The sequence below is a fragment of the Choloepus didactylus genome, chromosome 3 (genome assembly GCF_015220235.1).
Source record: "Choloepus didactylus isolate mChoDid1 chromosome 3, mChoDid1.pri, whole genome shotgun sequence".
Classification (NCBI taxonomy): Eukaryota; Metazoa; Chordata; class Mammalia; order Pilosa; family Megalonychidae; genus Choloepus; species Choloepus didactylus.
The window spans coordinates 75,997,050-76,023,457 of record NC_051309.1 but is presented as its reverse complement, the minus strand read 5'-3'; the positions used below and the strand labels follow the sequence as shown (position 1 = coordinate 76,023,457).

The 26,408-nt window shown below is 39.5% G+C and overlaps 1 protein-coding gene across 5 annotated transcripts in view; it reads right to left on the bottom strand.

Moving 5' to 3' along the window:
* SLC4A4 (solute carrier family 4 member 4) overlaps nucleotides 1-26,408 on the bottom strand; it is a 442,709-nt gene that overhangs the window by 212,206 nt on the left and 204,095 nt on the right. For 3 of the 5 annotated variants that reach the window (XM_037829942.1, XM_037829943.1, XM_037829940.1), the window contains exon 6: nucleotides 1,569-1,748. In XM_037829942.1, coding sequence (XP_037685870.1) covers nucleotides 1,569-1,748 — 180 coding nt within the window. The remainder of the gene's footprint in view (nucleotides 1-1,568; nucleotides 1,749-26,408) is intronic. The other 2 variants (XM_037829941.1, XM_037829944.1) reach the window with 1 other exon arrangement.

The following is a 26,408-nucleotide window of genomic DNA, read 5'->3' as shown; positions in this document are numbered from 1 at the left end:
CATGTTTAAAAAATAACAAACACAAAAACCCTCCAAATCATGGAATTTCATTTTACATGAGAAAGATTATAAAATAAGATATAAAAGGGGGACTTCAATTTTAACTACTGTAATATCAAAAACATGAGTTCTTTTTTAAAAATGAAATATTTGTGCCATCAGTAATAACAAATGTTTTCCAACCATTAAACAACTCTCACTTCAAAAATACAATTAAAAAAAAAAAAAACAAGGAAACACACAAAACCAAAACATTTCCCATCAATAGCAATACTGAGGGTAATGGGAGAACCATCCAATTGTAATAGAAATGTTCTCAATTAGATTCTCTCCTTTTGTGAGTGTTTTTTTATATATAAAGAGCACTTTTCATTTTAATTATTTACTTAGAACCTGTTTTGCTTTAAATAGAGTAAAAAGAAAAAGATTTTAAGGCAGTTAAACCAATATATGTCACTCAATAAAACAACTTTTCATTTGATTCTATTTAAAAATTTTTTTTAAAAATCAATAAACTACAACAATGGAATGGTTCAAAATATACCAAAGAAAGTTTGCTAATAATAGGCTCTCTCTGAGCCAAACATTAATTTAACATTGAGTCAGAAAACCCAATTTCTAGAAATGGAGCTGCTGAGTGGGAATTCAATTTATTACAATTTATTTAGCCCACCTCTTCCACGACAACAGGTTTTATGTTATTCTGACAGTGCAGCTGTCTCTCTTATCTACCCATTTCTCTGGAAGCTAAAAATGACTAGCTCAGTGGGAAGGGAAAGACATAGTTTTACTGTCCAATGCTTAGGAACTCTTTTTCTCTGTGCCTTCATTCTCCATACTTCATGGAAACTGACTTCTCCTTCTCAGATTTTATCCAAACATGGTATTTATTTGAAACAGAGACAATGATACAGAAGATAAATACTATATAGAAAACTCCGGTAAATGCAATAGAGTATAAAGAGGATACAGTGTCTTTCCTGTCACTATATAATGGGGTTCACATTCCATCCTGAATAATTATTCTCACATCTGACTATTATTATCACACAACAAAAGAAAAAATTGTTTTTTAAGTGGTAACAATAATATTGAGTCTTTACTTTGATGAAATAATCAATTATAGACTGGACATCATCTCAAATACCAAGCAAGCACTTCAAGATACGAGACCTCAGAGCATTTATTCATATCCAACTATCCTCTTCTAATTCTGACAAGCCACCAGGTTGAAAGCATATTCCCTAATGCTGATACAACTGAAATATTCAGTTGCTTCTCTGACATAGAGTTATTGCCAAACCATCTCAGTCAGTCAGAAGAGATGTAGATGAAGCAAGCAAGGCACCGTGGTCTTTGTAGTCTACAATAACAGTAGCTGAGGTCTTTCTAGCAGGACTGCAAAACCTGCCCAATGGATAAAAAAAGTGTCACTATGAAATGGTTGTGGCATATCAATTCAAGAAAGGAAGAAAGATAGGTAAGGGTAAAGAAAAGATGACAAGAAATGAAGCAAAGGTGAGTGAAATGGGTAAGAGAAAGCAGCAGCCAGCCTGCCCCTGCATTACCATTATCAGGGTTGGTAAACAGCCTACTTGCACTGGAGACGGTCTTCCCAATGTCAGCCAACGAGCGAAGGTTGGATTTCTTGGTTTGATGCCGGTGTTTCCTGAGCAAAGTATAGGTCACCTTATCCTTAAGGTCAGGTTTCAATAGTCCTGTCTCAATCTGATGTTCAACAATCATCTCTGATGCAAAAACAAAAACAAAAACAAAAAAATACCACAAAGTTAATTTTTTACTCTTGCTTTATGGATAGCATCCTCAAATGTAATATTGATATTTAATTTTATAAATTTCCAACTTCCCACTTTATAAAAAGTGGATAAAAACATAGGAATACTGGCATAAATGAGAAAGTTATAAATATTACAGTATTAATGTTATGTTTGGAGAGGCAGAATTTCTTTTACTCATTTTTTCAGTCACAGTTAATATGAATACATGTAAGTCCATTTTTCTATAAGTAACACAATCAAGTCAGTAATCACATTTTTTAAGTTAAAAAAATAGACTTTGAGAAGTTCCTGTACTCCATCATAGCAAGTGTGCAAGAAATATAAATGATATGAAAAACAGTTGGAGATTATGCAAAAATTAAAATATAAGATTGTTGATTTTTTAATCTGTTTTCCCAAATTCTTCTATAATGTTATAGTATCTTTATATTAGAATGAAGTAAAGGAAAACAATACCTTTCCCAATATAAGGTTATTTGAATATAAAAGAAAGATTAAATTACAAAATCGTGCTTTAGTCTTTTATAAGAGAGGAGGGCCTATTCTTCTTATTTACATCCAACTAAAGCCTGTCAAATGTATTTCCATTAGTCATTTTAAAGTATCAACTGAACAGAATTTCTAATTTCAATATGTTAATCTCACTAACAAAAAATTGAAGTTGCTTTATTGGTTCTTTTTTAGTACAATTTTAACTAAAAAATATGACCCTGTTTCATAGAAACTGTTCCATGAGTCACTCTGCTGAAGGGCAATATCTTACTCTAAATGAAAATTTAGAATCCTCCAAAATTTAGAATCCTTTTTCTCACAAGTTAAGTGTGGCATGTCAGTGTATGGCATAAATGTAGCCTGGTGCATCCAACTCTAATGCTAAGATCAGCAGGCAGACAGCTCCTCTGCCCGGAATGGGGATCAGGACAAACATCACTGTTTCTTTACAAGAAGTGCATTGGCAGGAAGCTACCCTACTGTGTGCAGGTAGCTTTTGTCTCCCACATAAAAGTAGAACGAATCCCCATGTCCACTTTTTCTGGTACATGGATGCATCTAAAACAAGTCAGTATTTTCTTCTTGAGAAAACACTTCAGTATATAAAAGTGGAGGAGAAAACAAAAGCTATCCTTTCCGAAAAGTCTGGCAAAAATATTATGGGCAATGGAAGCACCTCCCAAGCATTCCTGACTCTGTAAAGAGAAGTTACAGATGTTCAAGGGGCTTCACTCAGGCACGACTGCAAATCTTGGAAGTCAATCTCTTTATAGCACTCAAGAAACTGGCCTCATAGCCTCTAGCCAGAAACTGGCAATTTACAGAGTAAATTCAATTATTTGGAAGCCAAATAGAGGCTGAATCCAGGATTTTCCATCATATGCTTTACACAGACGGCATGAATGTCAGATAACTTTGGACCACTTGGTAGGGAGCCTGGGCAAGGCAGAATTTCTCTAGTAAGAGTGTTTTGGTTTGAAAGTGGCCTTTATCTCCATATATTTTTAAGTACACAAACCTCACTCAGTAAAACTCTCAGAACTGATCCCGTAATTACTATTAACCTTCTGTTCCACAGTAGAATAATTATGTGCCTACAGAACACAATCCCTTCTACTTTTGCTTTAAGTCTTATTCAAAGTGGAGAGTCCATTTTACAGAAGAGCCATAAAAATAAACAAACAGCCCCAGCATATCTGTTGCAAGTGTTATCAAACTCCTACTCTAATTTCAGGGTTGTGGATTAAAGTGTTTTTTATCTACCCTTCCTGGCAGGGGATCTCTCTATTCTTGCCCTCCCTTCACAAACCAATCCATATGTATGCACAGCCGGCCCTCTGTTACAAATGCCTGGAAATCACCAGTTAGAACAGGTTAAAACATCTGTGTGGCTTATGCCCTTCATTAAGTTTCCTTAAAAATGGCCCACATCATAGGCTTTCTTTAAACATAAACTACAAAACCTTTCAAACGAAAGTGGGGGCAGTAACGTTTCACAGCTACACTGAAATTAAGTCTTCAGTGTTCAAAATCCCACAGACGCTACCAGTTGGGGGAGAATGTGTCAACTCTAAATGAGAAGAACTGAAATGAACCTTATCAAATACAACCCCTTGTTATACAGATACACAAAACAAAAGCCAGAGAGGCGATGTGCCCAGAGACATGGACTAATCAGAAGAAAACCCCCCAAGCAAACCCTGGTTTCCTGACTCACAGATAGAGCTTTTCTATGTCGTACAATATTTATCTTTATTCAAAAAAAGAAAAAGAAAATGAAAAAAACCATATCCATGGCTTTTGTGAAACAAGAGAAAGCTCGCCATCCCAGCAGAAAAATGGCAAAAGCATTCTTAAAGAAAATACAGAAAGCATTCTTAAAGAAAATACAACAGGCCAAAAATATGTCAAGAAATATTCAATTTCAAGATTAACAATTTAAACAAATGTATGCAAATGTTATCAACGATGAGATTACAACAATGAGATTATCAAGTGGCAAAAATTTAAAAGTCTAATCCTGAGAAGTGTGAAGGGGGTGTGCAACAGGTAGTTCCATATGCTGATGTGACAGCATTAACTAGTAGAGCCTTTCTTGAAGGCCATTCAGCAAGTACGTATCAAAATCTTTTACCTTTATTATGTCCAAATCTTTTGAACATTCCACCATGTGCTGGTTTGAATCTGTTATGTACCCCATAAAAGACTATGTTCTTTTAATCCACTCTTCTGGGGGGAGACCCACTGTGGGTGGGACCACCCACATGGAGATATGACTCCACCCATTCAAGGTGGGTCTTAATTGTCTTTACTGCAGTCCTTTATGAGAGGGTAGAAGGCAGAGACATTTTGGAGAGAAGGGCCAGCAGACCTGAGATGACATCAGCCTTCCTTCAGAGTCAAGGTGTTTCCCTCTTGATGCCTTAATTTGGACATTTTCATGACTATAGAATTGTAAATTTGCAACCTAATAAATCTCCATTGAAAAAGCCAAACTGTTCCTGGTATTTTGTACTCTGGCAGCTTTAGCAAACCAGAAAACACCACTAGGAATCTATCACACAGGTTCACAAATATAACTAAGATGTTCACTTCTTTTCTTTACAGTAAAAGTTTAAGGCAACATAAATGTCCATAAAAGATGACTATTGAATATTTCGCAGCTACTAAAATGATGTCAATTTATATGTAATAAGATGAAAAGATATTTACATTATATTTTTACATTTAAAAAAGCAGATTAAAATAGGGTAGTATGATCCCATTTTTAAAATAAATTACATATATGTAAATAGAAGCAGAAAATTCTGGAAGAATAGCTCTGAAAGATTAGAGTTATTTTTATTTTTGTGCTATGTTTTTCTGGGTTATTTTTAAATGAACATATAAAAAACAAAGAAATTGCTGATTTGAAAAAATAAAAAGTGTAAAAAAAGCAAGAAACTACATGAATAACATATTCTAACATGTACAGCTCAAGAATGCTTTAAATATAATCCAAAAATGAGAAATCCAGAAGTAGAGCTATCTTTTCCTAATCCATTTCCTATCAGAGTTATTGGCTTATAACTCTGTGGGGTTTTTTTGTTTGTTTGTTTATTTTTCATTGAGATTGTTGACATACCATACAATTATCCAATGATCCAAAGCATGCAATCAATTGCCCATGGTACCATCATATAACTGTGCATCCATCACCAAAATTAATTTTTTTTCTAATTTTAGAACACTTTCATTACTCCAGAAAAGAAATAAACACAGAAAAAGGAAACTCAAATCCTACCATACCCCTAACCACCTCCCCCTCCATTATTGATACATAGTTTTGGTATAGTACATTTATTACTGTTGATGAAAGAATGTTGAAATACAATTACCTGTAGTATATAGTTTCCAATAGGTATATTTTTTTCTATATGCCCCTCTATCATTACCTTCTTGTTATAGTGTCATACATTTGTTCTTATTCATGAGAGAGATTTCTAATATTTGTACAGTTAATCACTGACATTGTCCACCACAAGATTCACTATTTTATACATTCCCATCTTTTAACCTCCAATTTTCCTTTTGGTGACATACGTGACTCTGAGCTTACCCTTTCCACCACCTTCACACACCATTCAGCAATGCTAGTCATTGTCACAATGTGCTACCATCACCTCTATCTATTTCTAAACGTTTCAAGTTCACCTTAGTTGAAGATTCTTCTCATAATAAGCAACTGCTCCCCATTCTTTAGCCTCATTTAATATCCTGGTAACTTATATTTCATGTCTAGTATTTTACATAGTATAATTAGTTCATATCAGTGAGACCCTGCAATATTTGTCCTTATGTGTCTGTCTTATTTCACTCAATATAGTGCCCTGAAGATATCTTTATCAACCCATTTTTTAAGACAGTTTTGTTCACACACCATACATTCCATCCTAAGTAAATAACTGATGGTTCCCTGTATAGTCATGTATTTATGTATTCATCACCATCACCACTATCTACATAAGGACATCTCCATTTCTTCCACAAAGGAGGAAGAGTCAAAGAAGGTAGAGAGACAAAAGAAAAAGAAAAAAGAAAGAGGGAAAAAAGAAAACATGACAGCTAGGAAGAAACAAAAGAAAAGATAGCATTAAACTAAAGTAGAATAAAGAGTCAGACAATACCGCCAATGCCAAGAGTCCCATACCCCTCACCTATGCCCCGCCCCATATGCATTTATCTTTGGTACATTGCCTTTGTTACATTGAAGGAAGCATAATACAATGTTTCTGTTACTTATAGCCTCTAGTTTGCATTGATTGTATTTTCCCCTAATCCCACCCTATTTTTAACACCTTGCAATGCTGACATTCATTTCTTGTTCCTCATGTAAAAATTTATTTGTACCTTTTATCACAATCATTGAGCACCCTAAGTTTCACTGAGTTATACAGTCCCAGTCTTTATCTTTCCTCTTTCCTTCTGGTGTCCCACATCCTAACCTTCCTCTTTCAACCATACTCACAGTCATCTTTGTTCAGTGAACTTACATTGCTGTGCTTCTATCTCCCAAAATTGTTTACCAAACCTCTCACTCCTGTCTATTCCTTTCTGCCTGTAGTGCGCCCTTTAGTGTTTCCTGTAGAGCAGGTATCTTGTTCACAAACTCTGTCATTGTCTGTTTGTCAGAGAATATTTTAAGCTCTCCCTCATAATTGAAGGATAGTTTTGCCAGATATAGGATTCTCGGTTGATGGTTTTTCTCTTTCAGTATCTCAAATATATCACACCACTTTCTTCTTGCCTCCATGGTTTCTATCAAGAAATCTGCATATAGGTTTATGAAGCTTCCTTAGTATGTGTTGGATCACTTTTCTCTTGCTGCTCTCATGTTTCTCTCTTTGTCTTTGACATCTGACAATCTGATTATTAAGCATCTTGGCATAGGTCTATTTAGATCTATTCTGTTTGGGGTACGCTGCACTTCTTGGATCTGTACTTTCACGTCTTTCATAACAGATGGGAAATTTTCATTGAATTTCCTCAATTATTGCTTCTGCTCCTTTTCCCTCCTCTTTTCCTTTTGGGACACCCATGACTCATACCTTCCTGTGTTTCGTGTTGTCATTCAATTCCCGGAGACATTGCTCATATTTTTCCATTCTTTTCTCTATCTGTTCTTTTGTGTGTAGGCTTTCAGGTGTCTTGCTCTCCAGTTCCTGAGTGTTTTCTTCTGCCTCTTGAGATCGACTATTGCATATCTTCATTGTTTCTTTCATCTCTTGAGTTGTGCCTTTCATTTTCATAGATTCTGCCAGTTGTTTTTTCAAACTTTCGATTTCTACCTTATGTCCAACCAGTGTTTTCATTATACACTTCATCTCTTTTACCATATCTTCCCAAAACTTTTTTAATTGTTTTAGCATTAGTTGTTTCAATTCCTGTATTTCAGGTGAAATGTAAGTTTGCTCTTTTGACTGGGCCATCACTTTGTTTTTCTTAGTGTGGGTTGTAGTTTTCTGTTGTCTAAGCATCTGGTTTCCTTGGTTACCCCAATCAGGTTGTCCCAGACCAGAATGGGCTCAGGTCCTGGAAGGAGGCAATAGTATCTGGTTTCCCTGAGGGTGTCTTAAAAGACTGATACACCCTGAGAGGTCTCAAGCCACTGTGCTTTTATGCCCACCATGTGGCACCTGTCAGCCCGTAGCTCCAGACTGGTGTAAGGAGGTGTGGCCCATGGCTGTTTTCCCCTAGGCTCTGGGTCTGGTTCTGAATGGAAGGTGAGTAGTAGAGCTTGGCACCACCTCTCTCCTCTTAGGAAAGGTACACCCCCCGGGGAGATACCATTTACATTTGAATAGTCTGTCTCTGCTGACCCCACCGCTGTCTGGGTCAGAGCACTGGGAACTGAAAATGGCTGAGGCTGTCTCTGCTGAGCCGAAAAAGGGACAGAAACCCCCCTTCAGTGAAAGTCTGCAGCCACCCTCAATTTCACCCATTGGCCAGAGATAGCACTTGGTCCTCTGGGCTCCCCCTCCCTCAAAGAGAGGTCCTTTAGCTCTCCAAGGTCAGTTGTCACCAAAAGCCTCTGTCTGCTTGTTGGGGATTCATAGCTTGTATTGAGCAGTCCACATTTGTTAATCAAAACCCCAGCTGGAGCTGGACTGAGGTATATTCACTTGTTCAGAGAGAGTTACTCTCTAGCACCATGAGGCTTTGCAGTTCGGGCTTCCATGGGAGAGAGGATCTCAGCACAGGTCTGCAGTTTTTACTTGCAGTTTTTATGCTGCGATCTCAGGCATTCCTCCCAATCCAGGTTGGTATATGATGTGTGGACAGTCACATTTGTCCCCCAGCAGTAATTCCAGATTATTTATTAGTTGTTCCTGGTTGTTTATTAGTTTTTCCAGGGGGACTAACTAGCTGCCTCTCCTCTCTATGCCACCATCTTTTCCCCCAAATCCTAAAGCTTTGTTTTCAACTTCAGTGGGGAGAAGAATTCCGATGCACTTGGCCACATATGTGAATGACTCTCTTTCAATGTAGAATTACAATGAATATAGGAAAAATAGAGCTAGTATAATAATCTATTAAAATGATGTTTTATCCTTTATAACACTTTAAAGACAGATTTTTCTATTAGCATTCAAAAAGGGGTTCTTCAAGAAGAAAAGAAGTAGAGATCCTGAGGAGATTCTGAATTAGGCTAATTTTTTTTTAATGTAAGTGTGAGAATTAACACCAGTTTAAGTAGTCACTGACTGCTCATGCCCCTTCCCTGGCGGTGCCTTTGAGCCTGCAGAGGCAGTATGCCTTTCAGAAGCAGGCTGATGTGAAGGAGTAGCAGGTGGACTGCAAAGAATGATGATAATCATGCTATTGTTTGTTTGAGATATTCACACTTGCTATTATTTCCTTTTCTTCTCATTTGTTGAGATAAAATTCAGGGAAGGGGGAGGGAGATGCAACTTAACACTTAGATGTGCATAATTTTCAACTCAGAATTACTGGCAAAATTCAGGACAAATCAGCCCCACTTCATCCTCTACTAGAAAATGAATTTTTTAATAACCAAATGTTAAGTAAAATAAAATGGCCGTCTTCATTGGGCATTGCCAGAAGAAGGCCCCTTTCCAAGAAGGACTTTTCTAGAGAACAAAAACAATGGACCTGCAGGTGTTTTCCAAGAAAATGAGATACACCCATACACCCTACAGGATCGACAATAAGCAACTCCTGGTGATAAAACTAGTTCCAGTCAGGTAGAGAGAGCTTATCAGAATGACAAGCATACCATACTCCCCTCTCTGTAAGACTCTCCCCCACCATGTAAAATGGAAACTTAATGTCAGCCAATCAGAACATTTCCTCACTTGCCTCCCTGTTTACCCTGTGTGAGCCTCGCCTTTTCACTCCCTCAGTGGAGCTCCCTTCTACTTCTTGAATGGGGTGCAGCTGGATTCATGAATTGCTCAACAAAGCTGTGATATCTTAAATTACATGAAATGATTTTCTTTTATTAGTTTTGGTGATGAGGATGGAATCCACAGGCAACTGCTGATGGCTCTGGAAACAAGATACCCTTTGTTTCTCCATCCTCTTGCAATCTCTAAGAGTTGTTCGTGGGTGAGTTCGTTTCAGATTTCAAGCTCCACTCTCTCTGTGTTCAAGCTCTCTGATCTCACTAGCCATAGCTTACTTAGTGAGTCAATCTTGTTGACCAGGAGGTGCAAATATTGAGCCCAAGTTGAGTACTGTGGACTGTACTTTAGGTACCGTCCAGAGTTTCATTTTAGCCACTGCTAGTTTTTCATCCTGCACACAAGGTAAGAAGATTTGTCTTGTGCACAAGGTAAAAAGTGCTTTGTCCAAGTTAGCAGGTCAATTTTATTGACAAGAAGGCTCAAATTTTGAGTTTGGGTCCCTAGCCTTTGGTTCAGTTTGCAGTTTCATTTTTGCTACTGCTTCCTATGCATAAGGAAAGAATTGAAATGGTATAGATGGGATCCTCAAACTCTAAAAACTTTGATTCCCCATCCTCTGACAACCTGGCATATTACAAGTTCAAAAATTACGGGGCCAGGAGTTGTGCCCATCTAACCAAACAGCAAAATCTCACCAAAGACAACCTAGAGTTGCAATGGCCATTATGAGGACATTCCAATTAGAAAAATTTACTCATCTCAGAGGTTACTCAAAGGAAAAGAGCTCCCAGATTAGGTCAAATGGGATGCTTATTTTAATTGGTACCCAGCATCTTCTAAGAATTGCAAGACTCTAAAATAGCTTACATAATCTAGTGAGATGTGTATTTTGCTGTTTTCTGTGTTTTTATGACTGACTCATGGATGAAAAATTTTAAATTGAAGCTATACACTCTCTATTTGTGTCTTTCTGTATGTCTGGTGGATGATATTTTCTTACCTCCAGATGGTATTGCCAAATTAATTTATAAAACTACTAAAAAGAGCTCTACTCAAATTAGCTTAAAGAAAAATGAGTCCTTATACATAAATTAATATTCTAGAGTCCTCAAAATTAAGAAAACCAAACTTCTAATACTTCCAATGAAAAAAGAGTATTCTTAGAACTAAAACCAAATGTTTGAAAAAATTTCAAGTTCACATAATACAGATAAACCTTTGATAAACAGGACTAATTAAAAAAGTTAAATAAAAACAGCTATGCCTTCTCATAAATATAAGACAAGCCTAATTTTATGCTACTTAGGTATGTTTTCCCTAAATTTATACAGCTTTACTGATAAAATAAGCTAGCAATATATCTACTAGAACTTTAAGGTGATGAAAAATATAAATTAGTGTTTAACCAAATTGGGTTATTATTCTGACAAATTTCATCCAATAATTGTTTTTTGTAGGCTGTCAGCTTAAAAACAGTCTCCAAGATCTTTTTGGTAACATAAGTACGTAAGATATGCAGGATGTGCTTTGTTAAGAAAAAAGAACATAGTTTTGTCCTAAAGTAAAATGACTGGTTGCTACAGAATGAGAAACAGGAATTTGTAGGACAAAACCTGAAAGGATATAGAAAGTTATAGAATGTTTGCAGAAAAGGAATTTTATTTGTCCTGGTCAAGAATGTCTAAGATTTGATAGGATTATAAAAATTTTAAGGGTTTTCTTATCAGACAGTATCTTCATGCAAAATTAAAATTTGGTTTTCTCTCTGTTAAAATAACAAAGTTTTCTTGGATTATTGGTCTGCTTTTAGTGAAAAGTTATAAAATATTTTTCTTAACCTTTTGAATAATCTGTCTAGAAGGCAAAGATTCTATGTCTTATCAGAATATGTCCTTATTGATATTTATATTTACATTACAATCCTTTATTTTAGAGAACAAGTCTCACTCTTAAAAGGACTAAGTTGTTGGGTTTTTTTTTACAGTAACTTTAACTCCTATTCACTTGCGAAATCTTTTATTGTCACTTAGTTAAATGAGGAACCAAAGATTGTTTTACAGTGACCCATTTTCCTATTGAACAAAATATGCAAAGTTGACAGATTTTGACATATTACCTTCCCAAAATCAAACCCTACATGGCATTTTATTGATCTCAAACTATCTTTGAGATTTTCCAGTGGTTCCCTGGAAAATCACAAAGGATTTGTTCTTTCCCCATGTAGAAAGAGAGGTGCTAAAAATAATTAGATTTATTTGATATGTTATGAGTTGCACAGGAGGTGTTGTCAAATTAAATAGGATTTTCTAACTTTCTGTTGGTTACATGTGCATGGGTAAAATGCTATTAATACAAACATTTCAGAAATTGTATAAAGTTCCTAGAGATTTGTCAATATCCTCACGGTCCATGAAATGTCCTAGTACTGATCTGCCTGTTATTAGACAACAGTACATATATATAGCGTTACTGGTCATAATTTCAGTTAGTCCTAAAAAATGTTATATGTCACAGGAAAAAAATTCCTTCTCAATTGTATTACTTTTGTAATGAAATTTCATCAGAAATTTCACTTTTGTAAAATAGTAATAAATTAACCACATTGTCTTAAGTCTTTTGTCAGCTACAGTCAATTTTCATTCTAATGCTTCCCTGAAAACACTGGCAGTCAGTTACAAGCCACTGAGATTTATCTTCAACAAAAAGGACTTTCTTAGAGACTCAGGGAAAATAATATGCCAAGTTCTCTGGGGCACAGGCTGTGAGTCAAGATCCAGAATTCTAGTGAAGAAGTCAATGGGTTCATGAGATTGCTAACAGAAGGATGAATTACCTAGGAGTGAATGAACACATAACGAATGATTATAGTTTTGCTTGAATTATTGCTGATGTTTCAGTTTTCTATTTTCTAGATAAGAACACCTCACTCTTTTCCCTTAAGCTGTCTATAATTCACAGAACATTCATCTTTTTCACCCTGCCTGTACTCTGCCATATAGAACATTCTACATGGCAAAATAGTGATTCACGTAGGTTTAGTGAGAATCTGTCCTTCCTGTTAACAGGTAATAATTGGAGAGACTGGTTATATAACCAAGGCTTTAACTGGACTGTCATGTTTGAGAATAATGCTCATGTAATCAGATTTGACTAAACACTTTTAAGGAATTAAGGTTGACTCTATGGAGCCAATGCTTGCAAACCCTCTTGGGAAAACCAGCCTGGTACCTGGCTCCAGGGGTCCCAGCCTTATAGGTCAATAAAGGTTACTTTCTGGCAAGCAGAGAAACCATGATACTCTGGGGTCCTTAGAAAGAGAAATTCACTTGAATTGATAGGTACACTGCCTGTGAAATTCAGTGTTGAGTTCTTAGCTTGGCTTCCTAGCCTCAAGAGGCTATTGAAGTCCAAAGGGAGGGTGGGGCAAGATAATGGCATAGGGAGTTGTGGAACTTACTTAATCCTCTAGAGCAGCTAGTAAATAGCCAGGAATTGTATGGAACAACTGTTTGGGGGACATCTGTGACCAGACACACATCAGACACCAGTATGGAACGGGTGGAAGAACCAAAATCACAGCATAGAACTGTAAGTAAAGCTCCCAAACTGCAGAGATGATGCCCCTCCCCCACCGACATAGCAAGCTGAGTTGGACCACTCCCCTATGGGAAAAAGCAGCAGTCTCTAGTAGAAGCAATGGAAGGTAGCTCAAACAACCTCCAACTGTGGTTTTAATTAACAGATTTGGACTACTAAATACAAGCTACAAGCACAGATAAACCTGAAGCAAGTAGGAAAGGAACCCTGAGTTCTCTCCTGGCAGAGAGGAGACAGGGCACATGGAAAAAAATAACTAAATAAATAAATAAATAAACAGACAAACAAACAAATAATAAGTAAAATCTGGACTCAACTGACCTCAGAACACTGGAAAAGGGCTGTGCTCCAAGAAAAGGGGTACCTTGAACTGGGTAACAACTCTGGCTATTGCCTGGTGAACCTTCGGGGCTGGGGAATGGTTCTGAAAAGGGGATTTCTTTTACTCTTTCTCTTTTTTTAAACTATTCTAAGTAGTTCATTAGAGAAATTCTCAGGCATTCTCAATTGTCAGTGCTGACAGAGGCAAAGAACCAGAATAACAAGAGCTGAAAAGTTCAGATCGGTTAAACGGAAGCTATGCTAGAGGTTGCAAATAAGTTGTACTGAATGTCAAAGAACAGATAAAGAACAAAGCCAACCAACAAGAAAAATCTATGGAAAAGAGTGAAAATGACCTTTAAAATAAACTAATCAAGGAAACCAGACGCCTAGACACTGTGGAGAGCCGTCTCCCGGGACGGGCATAGCGCATGCGCTGTAAACCTGCTCCAAAGTCCCCCCGTCCATCGAATGAGCCAAGATGGCGCCCATATCCTGCTTCCGCTTATGACGTGCACACTCACTATTCCTATCTGCCAATTGAGTGCATATGCGCGGCGCTAGATCATTGGTTATGAGTAGAGTACTTAAGAGTTTGCCCAAGCGAACCTCGGAGAGACAGCCCACTAGGAGCCATACCTGACGGCCACATCGAGGCTGCTCTCCCGCGAGGCACTCTGCCCCGCGTGGAAACCTGTAACAGAGAATGCTTATCTAGCTTCAGTAAAAGACTTGCTCTCGCAACCGCCGTGTGGCTCGAGTCGTGACTTCCAGCCAGGTCAGTTTGCGTGGTCTGCATCTCTCTCTCTCTCTCATCCCTTGTTTCTCCCCTCGCCGGCCGGGGAACAGGGGTCGAGCGGGGCGGCGCCGGACAAGTGGTGGCCCGTACGGGGAACGCTCCTCCTCCTGCCTCGCTCTCGACGGTCCCTCTGTGAGGAGAGCAGCGCTGCGCATCGAGCTTACGGCGGACTTCCCGCGCCTGATCAACGCGAGAAGGTGAGTGCGTCTTATTACATGATAGTTAGGGCCCGTGGGTTTTCAGGTGACCCCGGGGGACTCGGAAGAGCTCTCCGAGTGACTGAAGTATAGTGCCGACTGCAATCATGGGGCAGTCCGGAAGTTCACCTCTCTTAGCTCCCTTAAAGAACCTTTTGAAACAACGGGGTATCTCGGTCAGGAAAAGCTCCCTTCAGCGTTTTCTTGATGATGTTGATACTTTTGCCCCTTGGTTTGCCTGCACCGGCAGCCTTAGCCTACCCTCTTGGATGAAGCTCGGTCGCGACATAGACCGAGCGCGCCAGACGGGCGTGTGTATGGACCCGATTCTAGTACCCATATGGGAGACCGTCCGTGCGGTCCTTGAACTAGAATCGGCTGCCGGCCTAAGCCCGTCCTCTGCCTTGCAAGAAGCACGGTGCGCGCTCCAAGAAACCCAGTCAGTTTCGTCAGCGGACGGCTCCTATAAGGGCAAACCGCCGGAGTCCAGTGACTCTGACTCAGAGTCAGATAGCGATACTGACGAGGAGGCGGAAGCATCCCCGCTAATTGAGTGGGAGGAGCCTCCCGCCACACCCGTGCGGCCTTCCGCCCCGCCAATGTCTACCGCTGCACCCCCAGGGACACCCCAGCTCCCAACTGACGCCTTGGGCGGTCCCACCAAAGGACCTCGCCGAGAGCTCCCTCTAGTGGCCATGCCCAGTAAATGTAATTATCCTTTGCTGCCAGACCCGGAAACCCCGATGGGCCGGTCAGGGGAGGGGCAACCTTTGCCGTACCCCCCGCCCGAGTACACAGGCCCTCAGGACCCTTTGCCATTAGGTAGTGGTGGGAGACATTTCTGGAGATGGAACCCTTTCACAACATTTAGACCTTTTGGCATGCTGGGTGGCTACCAGCCACTTGAGCCGCAGCCAGTCTCAGAAATGTACCCGGTTATTATCAATCCCCAAGGTGGCAATCAGCACGAATCATATGATTACAAACTATTGAGGGAATTGAGGCAGGCCGTCCATCAGTATGGCCCCAATGCCCCTTATACCTTGAACATGATCGAGAACCTCTCTGCTCTAAATCATACACCCGCAGATATTTTTCAGCTAGCCCGTGCTTGCTTGCCGTCAGGCCGATTCATAGATTGGAAAGCATGGTTTGAGGAGCTAGCTGAAGAGCAGGCCGCAAGGAATGCGGCGGGGAGACGTGGCGGGTGGAATGCTGACATGCTGTTGGGGAGAGGCGCCCATGCCCAGAACCAAACGGGTTTCCCACAAGAGGTCTACGCCCAGATCTTCCGCTGTTTTGTGGGTGCCTGGAAAAAGCTAACAGGAAAGGGAGAGGCTCAGGCCTCACTCAGCAATATACACCAAGGCCCCACAGAACCATTTGCGGATTTTGTAGCCAGGATGCAAACCGCAGCTGAGAGAATCTTCTCAGATCCAGGAGTAGCAGAGACTGTGGTTAAGCAAATGATTTTTGAGCAGTGCAACAAGGAGTGCAAAGTTATCCTGGCACAAAACAGAGCAAAAAATTTGACAGAGTGGGTCAGGCTCTGTAGAGATACTGGCAGCCCTTTAACTAATGCAGGTCTAGCTGCCATGCTAGCTAGCTCCCTACAGGTGGCTACAAAAGGCCCGAGAACCTTAGGGGCAAAGTCTAACGGGTGCTATGGCTGTGGCCAATCAGGGCACTTTAAGAGAGATTGTCCCAATAGACGTCAGCCCCCTGCCACTCAACGGTTTGGCGAACCAGGTGCAGTAACCAGGCCGTGTGGCCGTTGCCACAAAGGCCCTGACCCGGTGCTCAGCTGGGCCAGAGGCTCTGTTTGTGTTTTTCCCCAGGAACCAGGACGTCAACCAGTGTGGGTTCCGGAAAGACTGGTGAGAACCGTGACATCACCTGAAGAAGCCAAGGAACAGCTGTCAGAAACGCCAACGAATATACAACCTGAACCATTAGACCAAGCCTCCGACCCTGCTGATGATGGCGACGACCGACAAGACGATAATAGTACGACTGACCACCCCGCGGTTGCCCAAAAAGAGGATCGGTAACTCTGTTCTTTGCTCTCCTATAGCAATCCTTCTAATCTGCCTTTTTCTTTTTTTTAGTGGAACTGTGGTAGCGCAGGAGAGTGGTCTTTGGGGCCTGTGGCATCATCCCCCGACCCTGGCCCCATTCTCTGCTGGGTCTCCCGCCTCTCCTGTGTTTTTCACTCGTACCCTGTCTCTAGGTCTCCACCACCTGCCTTCTGACAGAAATATTTCCTCCACAAGCTTCAACGAGTACACACTGATCCTCTCTTTTGCTAACCTCTCTGTCAAGGTTGTCAACACCACAGTTGCGGCGAATGCTACTTGTGAAACTGGTAATGGCGAGTTAAGTAAGGGAGTCTTGCTTGAATTTCTTAACGTTACAGGGAAGAGCCGCCAGTCTTGTGAAGGGATCTTGAGTAAAAATGAGACTCAAAGGTGCCTTTTCCTTCCGGGGTTTGCTCCTACAGTCTGCAACCGTTCCAAAGACCCGGATGCCTCGCCGCCCCGCTATCCTAGTGTATCGCCCAAGTTATGTCTGGCTCCCCGTCAAGGCAACCGACTGGGTTGGCCCTGTTTCTCAAGTTGTTTCACTTAACAATATCCCCTTCTCTAAGTCTAGGCGTCCAAGAGGCATACCTTACCCGAGACGTGCTACGCCGCCACAATCAGATGCTGAACTTAAATTTCCAGGCCGTTCAGAAACTCCTAGCGGAGATAGATGAACTTGGACTAGAAATAGATGGACTCTGGAGAGTTCTCCAGCAGACGTGTGATACCCGATGGTTATTCGGGAGGCTTTGTGTCACCCCGGTTAGGGTGAACTTGACAGAGGAGCAGCAAGATGTCGCCGAGTGGCTCAAGGACACTTATCTCCCCAACTTCACCAATCTCTCCGACCAAGTGAAATCCGACCTTCAGGGACTTGAGAACATTAGGAAATTGAAGCCTGTTAGTTTCGACCTTTCCACACTGGGCGAGACTGTAAAAAATCTGTGGGACCAAGTCACCTCTTGGTTCTCTTGGCCCAATTTGACTAATTGGATTCTCTTGATGGTGGGACCATTGGTGGGATTAGTCATTGTTAAATCTTTGCTAGAACGCCTGTTTCAAGCGCGGCAGTACCGTGTTACCACTATGATGGCTATGTCCTCCACCTTTGATACCCCCAACAGCGACCATTCTGATGGCCATACCCCATCCTGGCCGCCTCGGGCGGGGCACTCGGGAGCGAGGTTTGTAGCTAAGCGCGCAGCTGTGTCCCGGGTATAACGGGCGACGCCAGCAGTCATAATTTTTGTCTCAGGTAGGTCCCTAAGGCAGAGTCATAGTTGTGGCCAGACTTGACTCTAGCCAATGCATAGGGACGCCTAGTGACGCCTCCGACTCTGGTTAATGCTATCCCTGCCCCCGCCTTTGTCCCCCAGTTGCAAGGCAAAGCACTGCAGGGAGAGTCATGTTGTTTCCAGCTCACGGACTCTCCTGTCTCCATATGAGGTGAGCATTCTGGTCGGTGCTAGAGGCTCCGCCGCTAAATGGCTGAGACCTAGTCCAGACTCCCCAAAGCACCGGAACAAATTGTGAGCCATCTGGGTTCACGGGAGCACACTCATCACTGGGGACACTGGGTCGATATAAATAATAAAGGGGGAGATGTGGAGAGCCGTCTCCCGGGACGGGCATAGCGCATGCGCTGTAAACCTGCTCCAAAGTCCCCCCGCCCATCGAATGAGCCAAGATGGCGCCCATATCCTGCTTCCGCTTATGACGTGCACACTCACTATTCCTATCTGCCAATTGAGTGCATATGCGCGGCGCTAGATCATTGGTTATGAGTAGAGTACTTAAGAGTTTGCCCAAGCGAACCTCGGAGAGACAGCCCACTAGGAGCCATACCTGACGGCCACATCGAGGCTGCTCTCCCGCGAGGCACTCTGCCCCGCGTGGAAACCTGTAACAGAGAATGCTTATCTAGCTTCAGTAAAAGACTTGCTCTCGCAACCGCCGTGTGGCTCGAGTCGTGACTTCCAGCCAGGTCAGTTTGCGTGGTCTGCATCTCTCTCTCTCTCTCATCCCTTGTTTCTCCCCTCGCCGGCCGGGGAACAGGGGTCGAGCGGGGCGGCGCCGGACAAGACACCAACAAAAAATTACAAGTTACACCAGGAAAAATGAAGATATGTCTCAGTCAAAAGAAAAACTGACACTTCAATGAGATACAGGAGTTGAAACAATGAATTAAAGATGTTCAAACAAACATGTTGAATGAATTAAAAAATAAAATCAGGAAGTTGAGAGAAGATATGGCAAAAGAAATATAGGATATAAAGAAGAAACTGGATGAACATAAGGAAGAACATGAAAGTTTGAAAAAAATGAATGGCAGAACTTATGGGAATGAAAGGCACAATAAAAGAGATGAAAAATACAATAGAGACTTATAACAGAAGATTTGAACAGGCAAAAGAAAGGATTAGTGAACTAAGGAACAAGACATCTGAAATCCTACACATAAGAGAACACATAGGGAAAAGAATACAAAAATAGGAGCACAGTTTCAGGGAACTGAATGACAACATGAATTGCACAAATATATGTGTCATGGGTGTCCCAGAAGGACAAGAGAAGGGTAAGGGAGCACAAACAATAATAGAGGAAATAATCACAGAAAATTGCACATCTCTTATGAAAGACTTAAAACTACAGATCCAAGAAGCACAGCATATGCCAAAGAATAGAAGCAAACAGACCTACTCCAAGACACTTACTAATCAAATTGCCAAATGTCAAAGGGAATTCTGAAAGCACCAAGAAAAAAGCAATCCATCACATAAAAGAGAAGCTCGATAAGATTATGTGCAGATTTCTGAGCAGAAACCATGGAGGCAAGAAGACAGAGGTATGACATATCTAAGATACTGAAATGGAAAACAGCCAACCAAGAATTCTATATCCAGCAAAACTGTCCTTCAAAAATGAGGGAGAGTTTAAAATATTTTCAGACAAACAGACACTGAGAAAGTTTGTAATAAAAGACCAACTCTACAAGAAATTCTAAAGGGAACACTAAAGGCAGATAAGAAGACAGGAGAGAAACGTTTGGAGAACAGTGTAGAAATGAAGATTATCAGTAAGGGAAAAGAGAAGGAAAAAATAAGATATGACAAATAAAATCCAAAAGACAAAATGGGAAAATAATGTACTGCTTTACATTAATAACATTAAATGTTAATGGATTAAACTCCCCAATCAAAAGACACAGACTAGCAGAATGGATTAAAAAAAAAAAAATAGGACCCATCTACAAGCCGTCTACATAGACACACTTTAGACCCAAGAGCAAAAATAGGTTAAAAGCAAAAGGCTGGAAAAAGATATTTCACACAAACAACAAACCAAAAAGAGCAGGAGTAGCTATACTATTATCAGACAAATTGGACTTCAAATGCAGAGCAAATAAAAGAGACAAAGAAGGACACTATGTACTAATAAAAGGGACAATTCATCAAAAAGACATAACAATCATAAATATTTATGTACTAAGATACATTGCCCCAAAATACATGAGGCAAATACTGACAACTCTGAAGGAAGAAGTAGACACCTCTACAATCATATTTGAAGATGCCAATACACCACTCTCAACAAGAGATAGACCATCTAGACAGAGGATCAATAAGGAAACATAGATTTTGAATAGTATGATAAATGAACTAGACTTAACAGACATTTACAGAACAACACACCCGAAACAGAGGATCTACATTTTTCTCAAGTGCTCATGGAACATTCTCAAGGATAGACCTCATGTTTAGCCACAAACTGTCAATGAATTTAAAAAGATCAAAATTATACAAAACACTTTCTCAGATCATAATGGAATTAAGTTGAAAATCAATAAGTGGTGGAATGTTGGAATATTTACAAATATATGAAGGTTAAACAACACACTCTTAAACAACCAGGGGGCCAAGGAAGAAATTACAAGAGAAATCAGTAAATACCTTGAGACAAATGAAAAAGGAAACATAACATATCAAAACATATGGGATGCACATGTTTTGAGGGGCTGAGAGGGAAATTTATTGCCCTGAATGCCTATATTAACAAAGAAGAAAGAACAAAAATTGAGGGATTAGCTGTTCACCTGGAGGAAATAGAGAAACAAATGCAAAATAATCCCAAAGCAAACAGAAGGAAAGAAATAACTAAGATTAGAAAAAAAAAAAATAAATAAGTGAAATTGAAAACATTAAAACAATAAAGTGAATCAACAAAACCAGACATTGGTTTTTTGAGAAAGTCAATAAAACTGATGGACCCTTAGCTGGGCTGACAAAGAAAAAAAGAGAGAGCATGCAAATAAATAAAATCAGAAATGGGAGGGAGGACATAACTACTGACCCAGAAGAGATAAAGGAGATAATGAGAGTATACTCTGAGCAACTATATGCTAACAAACTAGACAACTTAGATGAAATGGACAACTTCCTAGAAAAGCCTGAACAACCAATATGACTCAAGAAGAAAGTGAAGACCTCAACAAACCATTCACAAGCAAAGAGATTGACTCAGTCATTAAAAATCTCCCAAAAAAGAAAAGTCCAGGACCAGATGGCTTCACATGTGAATTCTACCAAGCATTCAGGAAAGAACTAGTACCAATTATGATCAAACTCTTCAAAAAAAAAAGAAAGTTACCCAACTCATTCTACAAAGCTAACATCACCCTAATACCAAAGCCAGACAAAGAAAGACACTATAAGAAAAGAAAATTACAGGCCAATCTCTTTAATGAATATAGATGCAAAAATCCTCAAAAAAATACTTGCAAATAGAATCCAGCAGCACATTAAAAGAATTATACACCACAATTAAGTGGGCTTTATTATAGGTATGCAAGGGTGGTTTAATACAAGAAAATCAATTAATATAATACAATGCACCACATCAATAAATCAAAGGGGAAAAAAAACACAGGATCAACTTGATTGATGCAGAGAAGTCATTTGACAAAATTCAAAATCCTTTCTTGATGAAAACACTTCAACATGGTAAAGGGAATATATGAAAAACCCACAGCTAACATCATACTCAATGGGGAAAGACAGAAAGCATTCCTTCTAAGATCAAGAACAAGACAAGGATGCCCAATGTCACCACTATTATTCAACATTGTGCTGGGAGATCTAGCTAGAGTAATTAGGCAAGAAAAAGAAATAAAAAGCATCCAAACTGGAAAGGAAGAAGTAAAACTTTCACTGTTTGCAGATGACATGATCTTACATAGAGAAAATCTGGAAAAAGTTACAGTAAAGCTACTATAGCTAATAAACAAGTATACCAAAGTGGAAGGATAAATGATCAACATGCAAAAATCAGTACTCTTTCCATACACTAGTAAGGAGCAATCTGAGGAGAAAATCAAGAAAAAAAAATCTATTTACAGTAACAACCAAAGGAATCAAATATTGAGGAATAAATTTAAGCAAGAACACAAAAGACCTATTCAAAGAAAACTACAAAAAAATTGCTAGAAGAAATCAAAGAAGACCTAAATAAATGGTAGTAAATACCATGCTTACGGATTGGAAGACTAAATGTCATTAAGATATCAACTCTACCCAAACTGATTTATAGATTCAATGCAATACCAATTAAAATCCCAACAACTTACTTTGCTGAAGTAGAAAAACAAATAACCAAATTTATTTGGAAGGGCACGGTGCCCTGAGTAGCTAAAAATATATTGAGAAAGTGAAATGAAGTGGGAGGTCTCACACTAACTACTTTAAAGCATATTACAGAGCTACAGTGGTCAAAACAGCATGGTACTGGCATAAAGATAGGTATACTGATCAACGGACTTGAATTGAGGGTTCAGAAATAGACCTCATCTATGGACAACCCAGGACAACCCAACTGATCTTTCATAAGACAGTCAAGTCAACTCAACTGGGACAGAGAAGCCTCTTCAACAAATGGTGCTTGCAGAACTAGATATCCATATCCAGAAGCATGAAAGAGGACCCCTATCTCACACATTATACAAAAAATTAACTCAAAATGGATCACAGACCTAAACATTAGAGCCAAGACCATAAAACTTTTTGAAAAAAAAAAGTAGGGAAATCTCAAAGATCTTGTGATAGGAGGTGGTTTCCTAGACCTTACACCCAAGGCACTATCAATGAAAGAAGAAATAGATAAATAGGATCTACTCAAAATTGAATACTTTTGCACATCAAAGTACTTTATTAGGAAAGTAAAAAGGGATCCTATGCAATGAGAGACAATATTTGGAAACCACATACCAGATAAGGGTTTATATCCAGAATATATAAAGAGTTCCTACAACTCAACAACAAAAAAGATAAACAATCCTATTTAAAAATGGGCAAAAGACATGGACAGACACTTTTCTGATTAGGAAAATATGAAAAGATGTTTAACTTAACTGGCTATTAGGAAAATTTAAATTAAAACCACAATGAAATATCATCTCACACCTACTAGAATGGCTATTATACCAAAAAAAAAAAAAAAAAAAAAAAAAAAAAAAACCAGAAAGCTACAAGTGCTGGAAAGGCTGTGGAGAAGGAGGCACACTTATTCACTGCTGATGGGAATTTGGAATGGTGCAACCATTCTGGAAAGCAGCGTAGTGGTTCCTCAGGAAGCTAAGTATAAAATTGTCACATAATGCAGCAACCCCATTAGTAGGTATATATTCAGAGAGACTGAAGGCAACAATGTGAAAGGACATTTGCACACCGAAGTTTATAGAGGCACAATTGCCAGGAGATGGAAAGAGCCCAAATGTCCATCACCAGGCCAATGGATAAACAAAATGTGGTATATACATACAATGGAATATTCACAGCTGTAAGACAGAATAAAGTCACGAAGTATATAACAACATGGATTGAACCTCAAGGACATTATGTTGAGCAAAATTAGCCAGAAACCAAAGGACAAATATTGTAGAGTCTCACTAACATGAACTAACATTAACGAGATAACTTTAGAGTTAAAATTGAGAACACCGGTTATCGGGAGATAGAAAGAAGGAAGGGTTGGGCATTTAATGCTTAAAGAATAAAAAATGTTCAACAGAATTGATTGTAAAAATCTAGAAATGGGTAGCACAATACCACCTGATGGTAGCACAATATTGTAAGTATACTTAACAAAGCTGAGTGTGAGTATGGTTGAAAGAGGAAGGATAGGGACATGTATGACACCAGAATGAAAGATAGAAGATAAGGACTGGGACTGTATATCTTAACAAAACCTAGAGTGGACAATGATGGTGACTGAATACACAAACAAAAATGTTTTTACATGAAGGAGAACAAATGAATACCAACATTGCAAGGTGGTGAAAATGGGATGGTATATGGAAAAATATAATCAATGCAAATTAGTATACAGTTAACAGTAGCATTGTAATATACTTCCATGAAATGTAACACAGGAAATAAACAAAAGTGAAATATCAGTAAGAGGGAGATATAAAGGAGGGGTATGGGATTCTTGGTGTTATTGCTATTGTTTCTCCTTTTTATTTTACTTTTTAAATTTTATATTCTTCACCTTTTTTCCTCTTCTTCTTTCTTTGCAGAAGAAATGGCAATGTCCTCACACAGATGTGGTGGTGAATGCATAACTGTGATTATACCATTGATTATTATTTAGCATGGATTATACGGTGTGTGAATAAAACTGTTTAAAAAATAAACAGAAAGATACAAGTGCTGGAGAAAATGTGGAAGGAGGGATGTACCTATTCACTGTAGATAGGGAAGTAGAACAGCGCATAATAGAATAATAGAAAATTATTATGAATAGAAAATTACTCACTACTGATGGGAATTTGGAATGGTGAGCAGTGTGGTGGTTCCACAGAAGGCTAAGTATATGGTTGCCATATGATCCTGCAACCCAGGTTTTAGGTTTATACTTGGAAGAACTCAAAGCAGGGACATGAATGGACATTTGGACATGGGTGTTTATGGTGGCAGTGTTCACAATTTGCAATGGATGGAGGTGGCCTAAGGGTACATCGTCTGATGAAAGGAAGGGCAAACTATGGTGTATACATACAGTGGAATACTGAGCAGCTGCAAGAAGGGATGAAGTTGTGAAGCATGCAACTAGATGACTGAACCTTGAGGACAGTATCTTGAGTGAAATAAGCCAGAAATGAAACAAAAAATACTATAATGCTCACTAATATGGACTAAATATAATGTGCAAATTCTGAGAATTGAATTCAAGAGCACAGGTTATCAGGAGAAGGCTTATTGTAAGGGTTCCTAGATTGTAAGCTCTTACAGCAGTCACGTCTATTCCTGAGTTGTTACAGTTATTTCTAAATTCTGAGATGCTGAGCTCTTTCTGTATAACCTGGTGGTTCCCTGGAACTTAGGGAATCTGTGAGACACATGAGACTCAGAGTTAGAATTCTGAAGCTATGAAAGTCAGCATTATATCACACAGCAACTGTTAAAAAAGCTGAAAAAGAGATCAGACTGCAATTAGACATATGAATGAAGTTGTTCTGTTTAGGAATAAGACAAATCAGACTAAAGCATAAAAGACTATATTGACTGTGTTTTAAAACTTCAACTTCTGTGTGAGACCAAAGGAAAAGATATTTAATTGAAGCAAAAATTTATATTTTCTGTAGCATACTATATAATTTTATTTGTGTGGTCAGTTTATTTGAACACTATAATTACATGGAACCTTGAATAGGGAGTGAGATCTTGTTGGTTTGTACAGGTTAATGGGATGCTCCGACACATCGCAGAGAAATCTGGGCCGAGAATACAAAATTATCTGCAAAGCCCACTTGAGGGATGGAGTAAAAATCTGGAAATGTTCAACTTCCCCACCGGGGGAATTCCTGACATTCTCACCAGCTTTGGAGATTACCAATTTAATAGGCCAAGCCCTCAATCTTGCAGCTTGCCCTTATGAAACTTATTCCTGCAGAGGAAAAGCTAAGCCTACTTATAATTATGTCTAAGAGTCACCCCCAGGGAACCTCTTTTGTTGTTCATATGTGGCCTCTCTCTCTAGGCCAACTCTGCAGGTAAACTCACTGCCCTCCCCTCTAAAGGGAACATGACTCCCAGGGGTGTGAATCTCCCTGGCAACATGGGGCAATACTCCTAGGGATGAGCCTGGCCCTGGCATCATGGGATTGAGAAAGCCTTCTTGGACCAAAAGGGGGAAAGAAATGAAACAAAGTAAAGTTTCAGTGGCTGAGAGATTTCAAACAGAGTTGAGAGGTCATTCTGGAGGTTATTCTTATGCATTATATAGATGTCCCTTTTTAGTTTTTAGTGTATTAAAATAGCTAGAAGGAAATACCTGAAACTGTTGAACTGTAATCCAGTAGCCATGATACTTGAAGATGATTGTATAACTATATAGCTTTTATGCTGTGACTGTGTAATTGTGAAAACCTTGCAACTGACACTCCATTTATCAACTGTATGGACAAATGAGTAAGAAAATAAAGGCAAAAACTAAATAAATAAGATGGTGCATAGAGAGGAGTGAAAGCTAGTTAACGCCCCTGGAACAACAAATAAACAATGAAAAAACAACTAGTAAATAATCCTGAATAACTGTGTGGGGATAAATGTGACCATGCACTCAACATACACTACCCTGAATTGAGAGGAATGTCCAAGACTGCAGCATAAAATCTGTAAGCAAAAACTGCAGATCCAAGCTGGGAGCCCCCTCCCCCCATG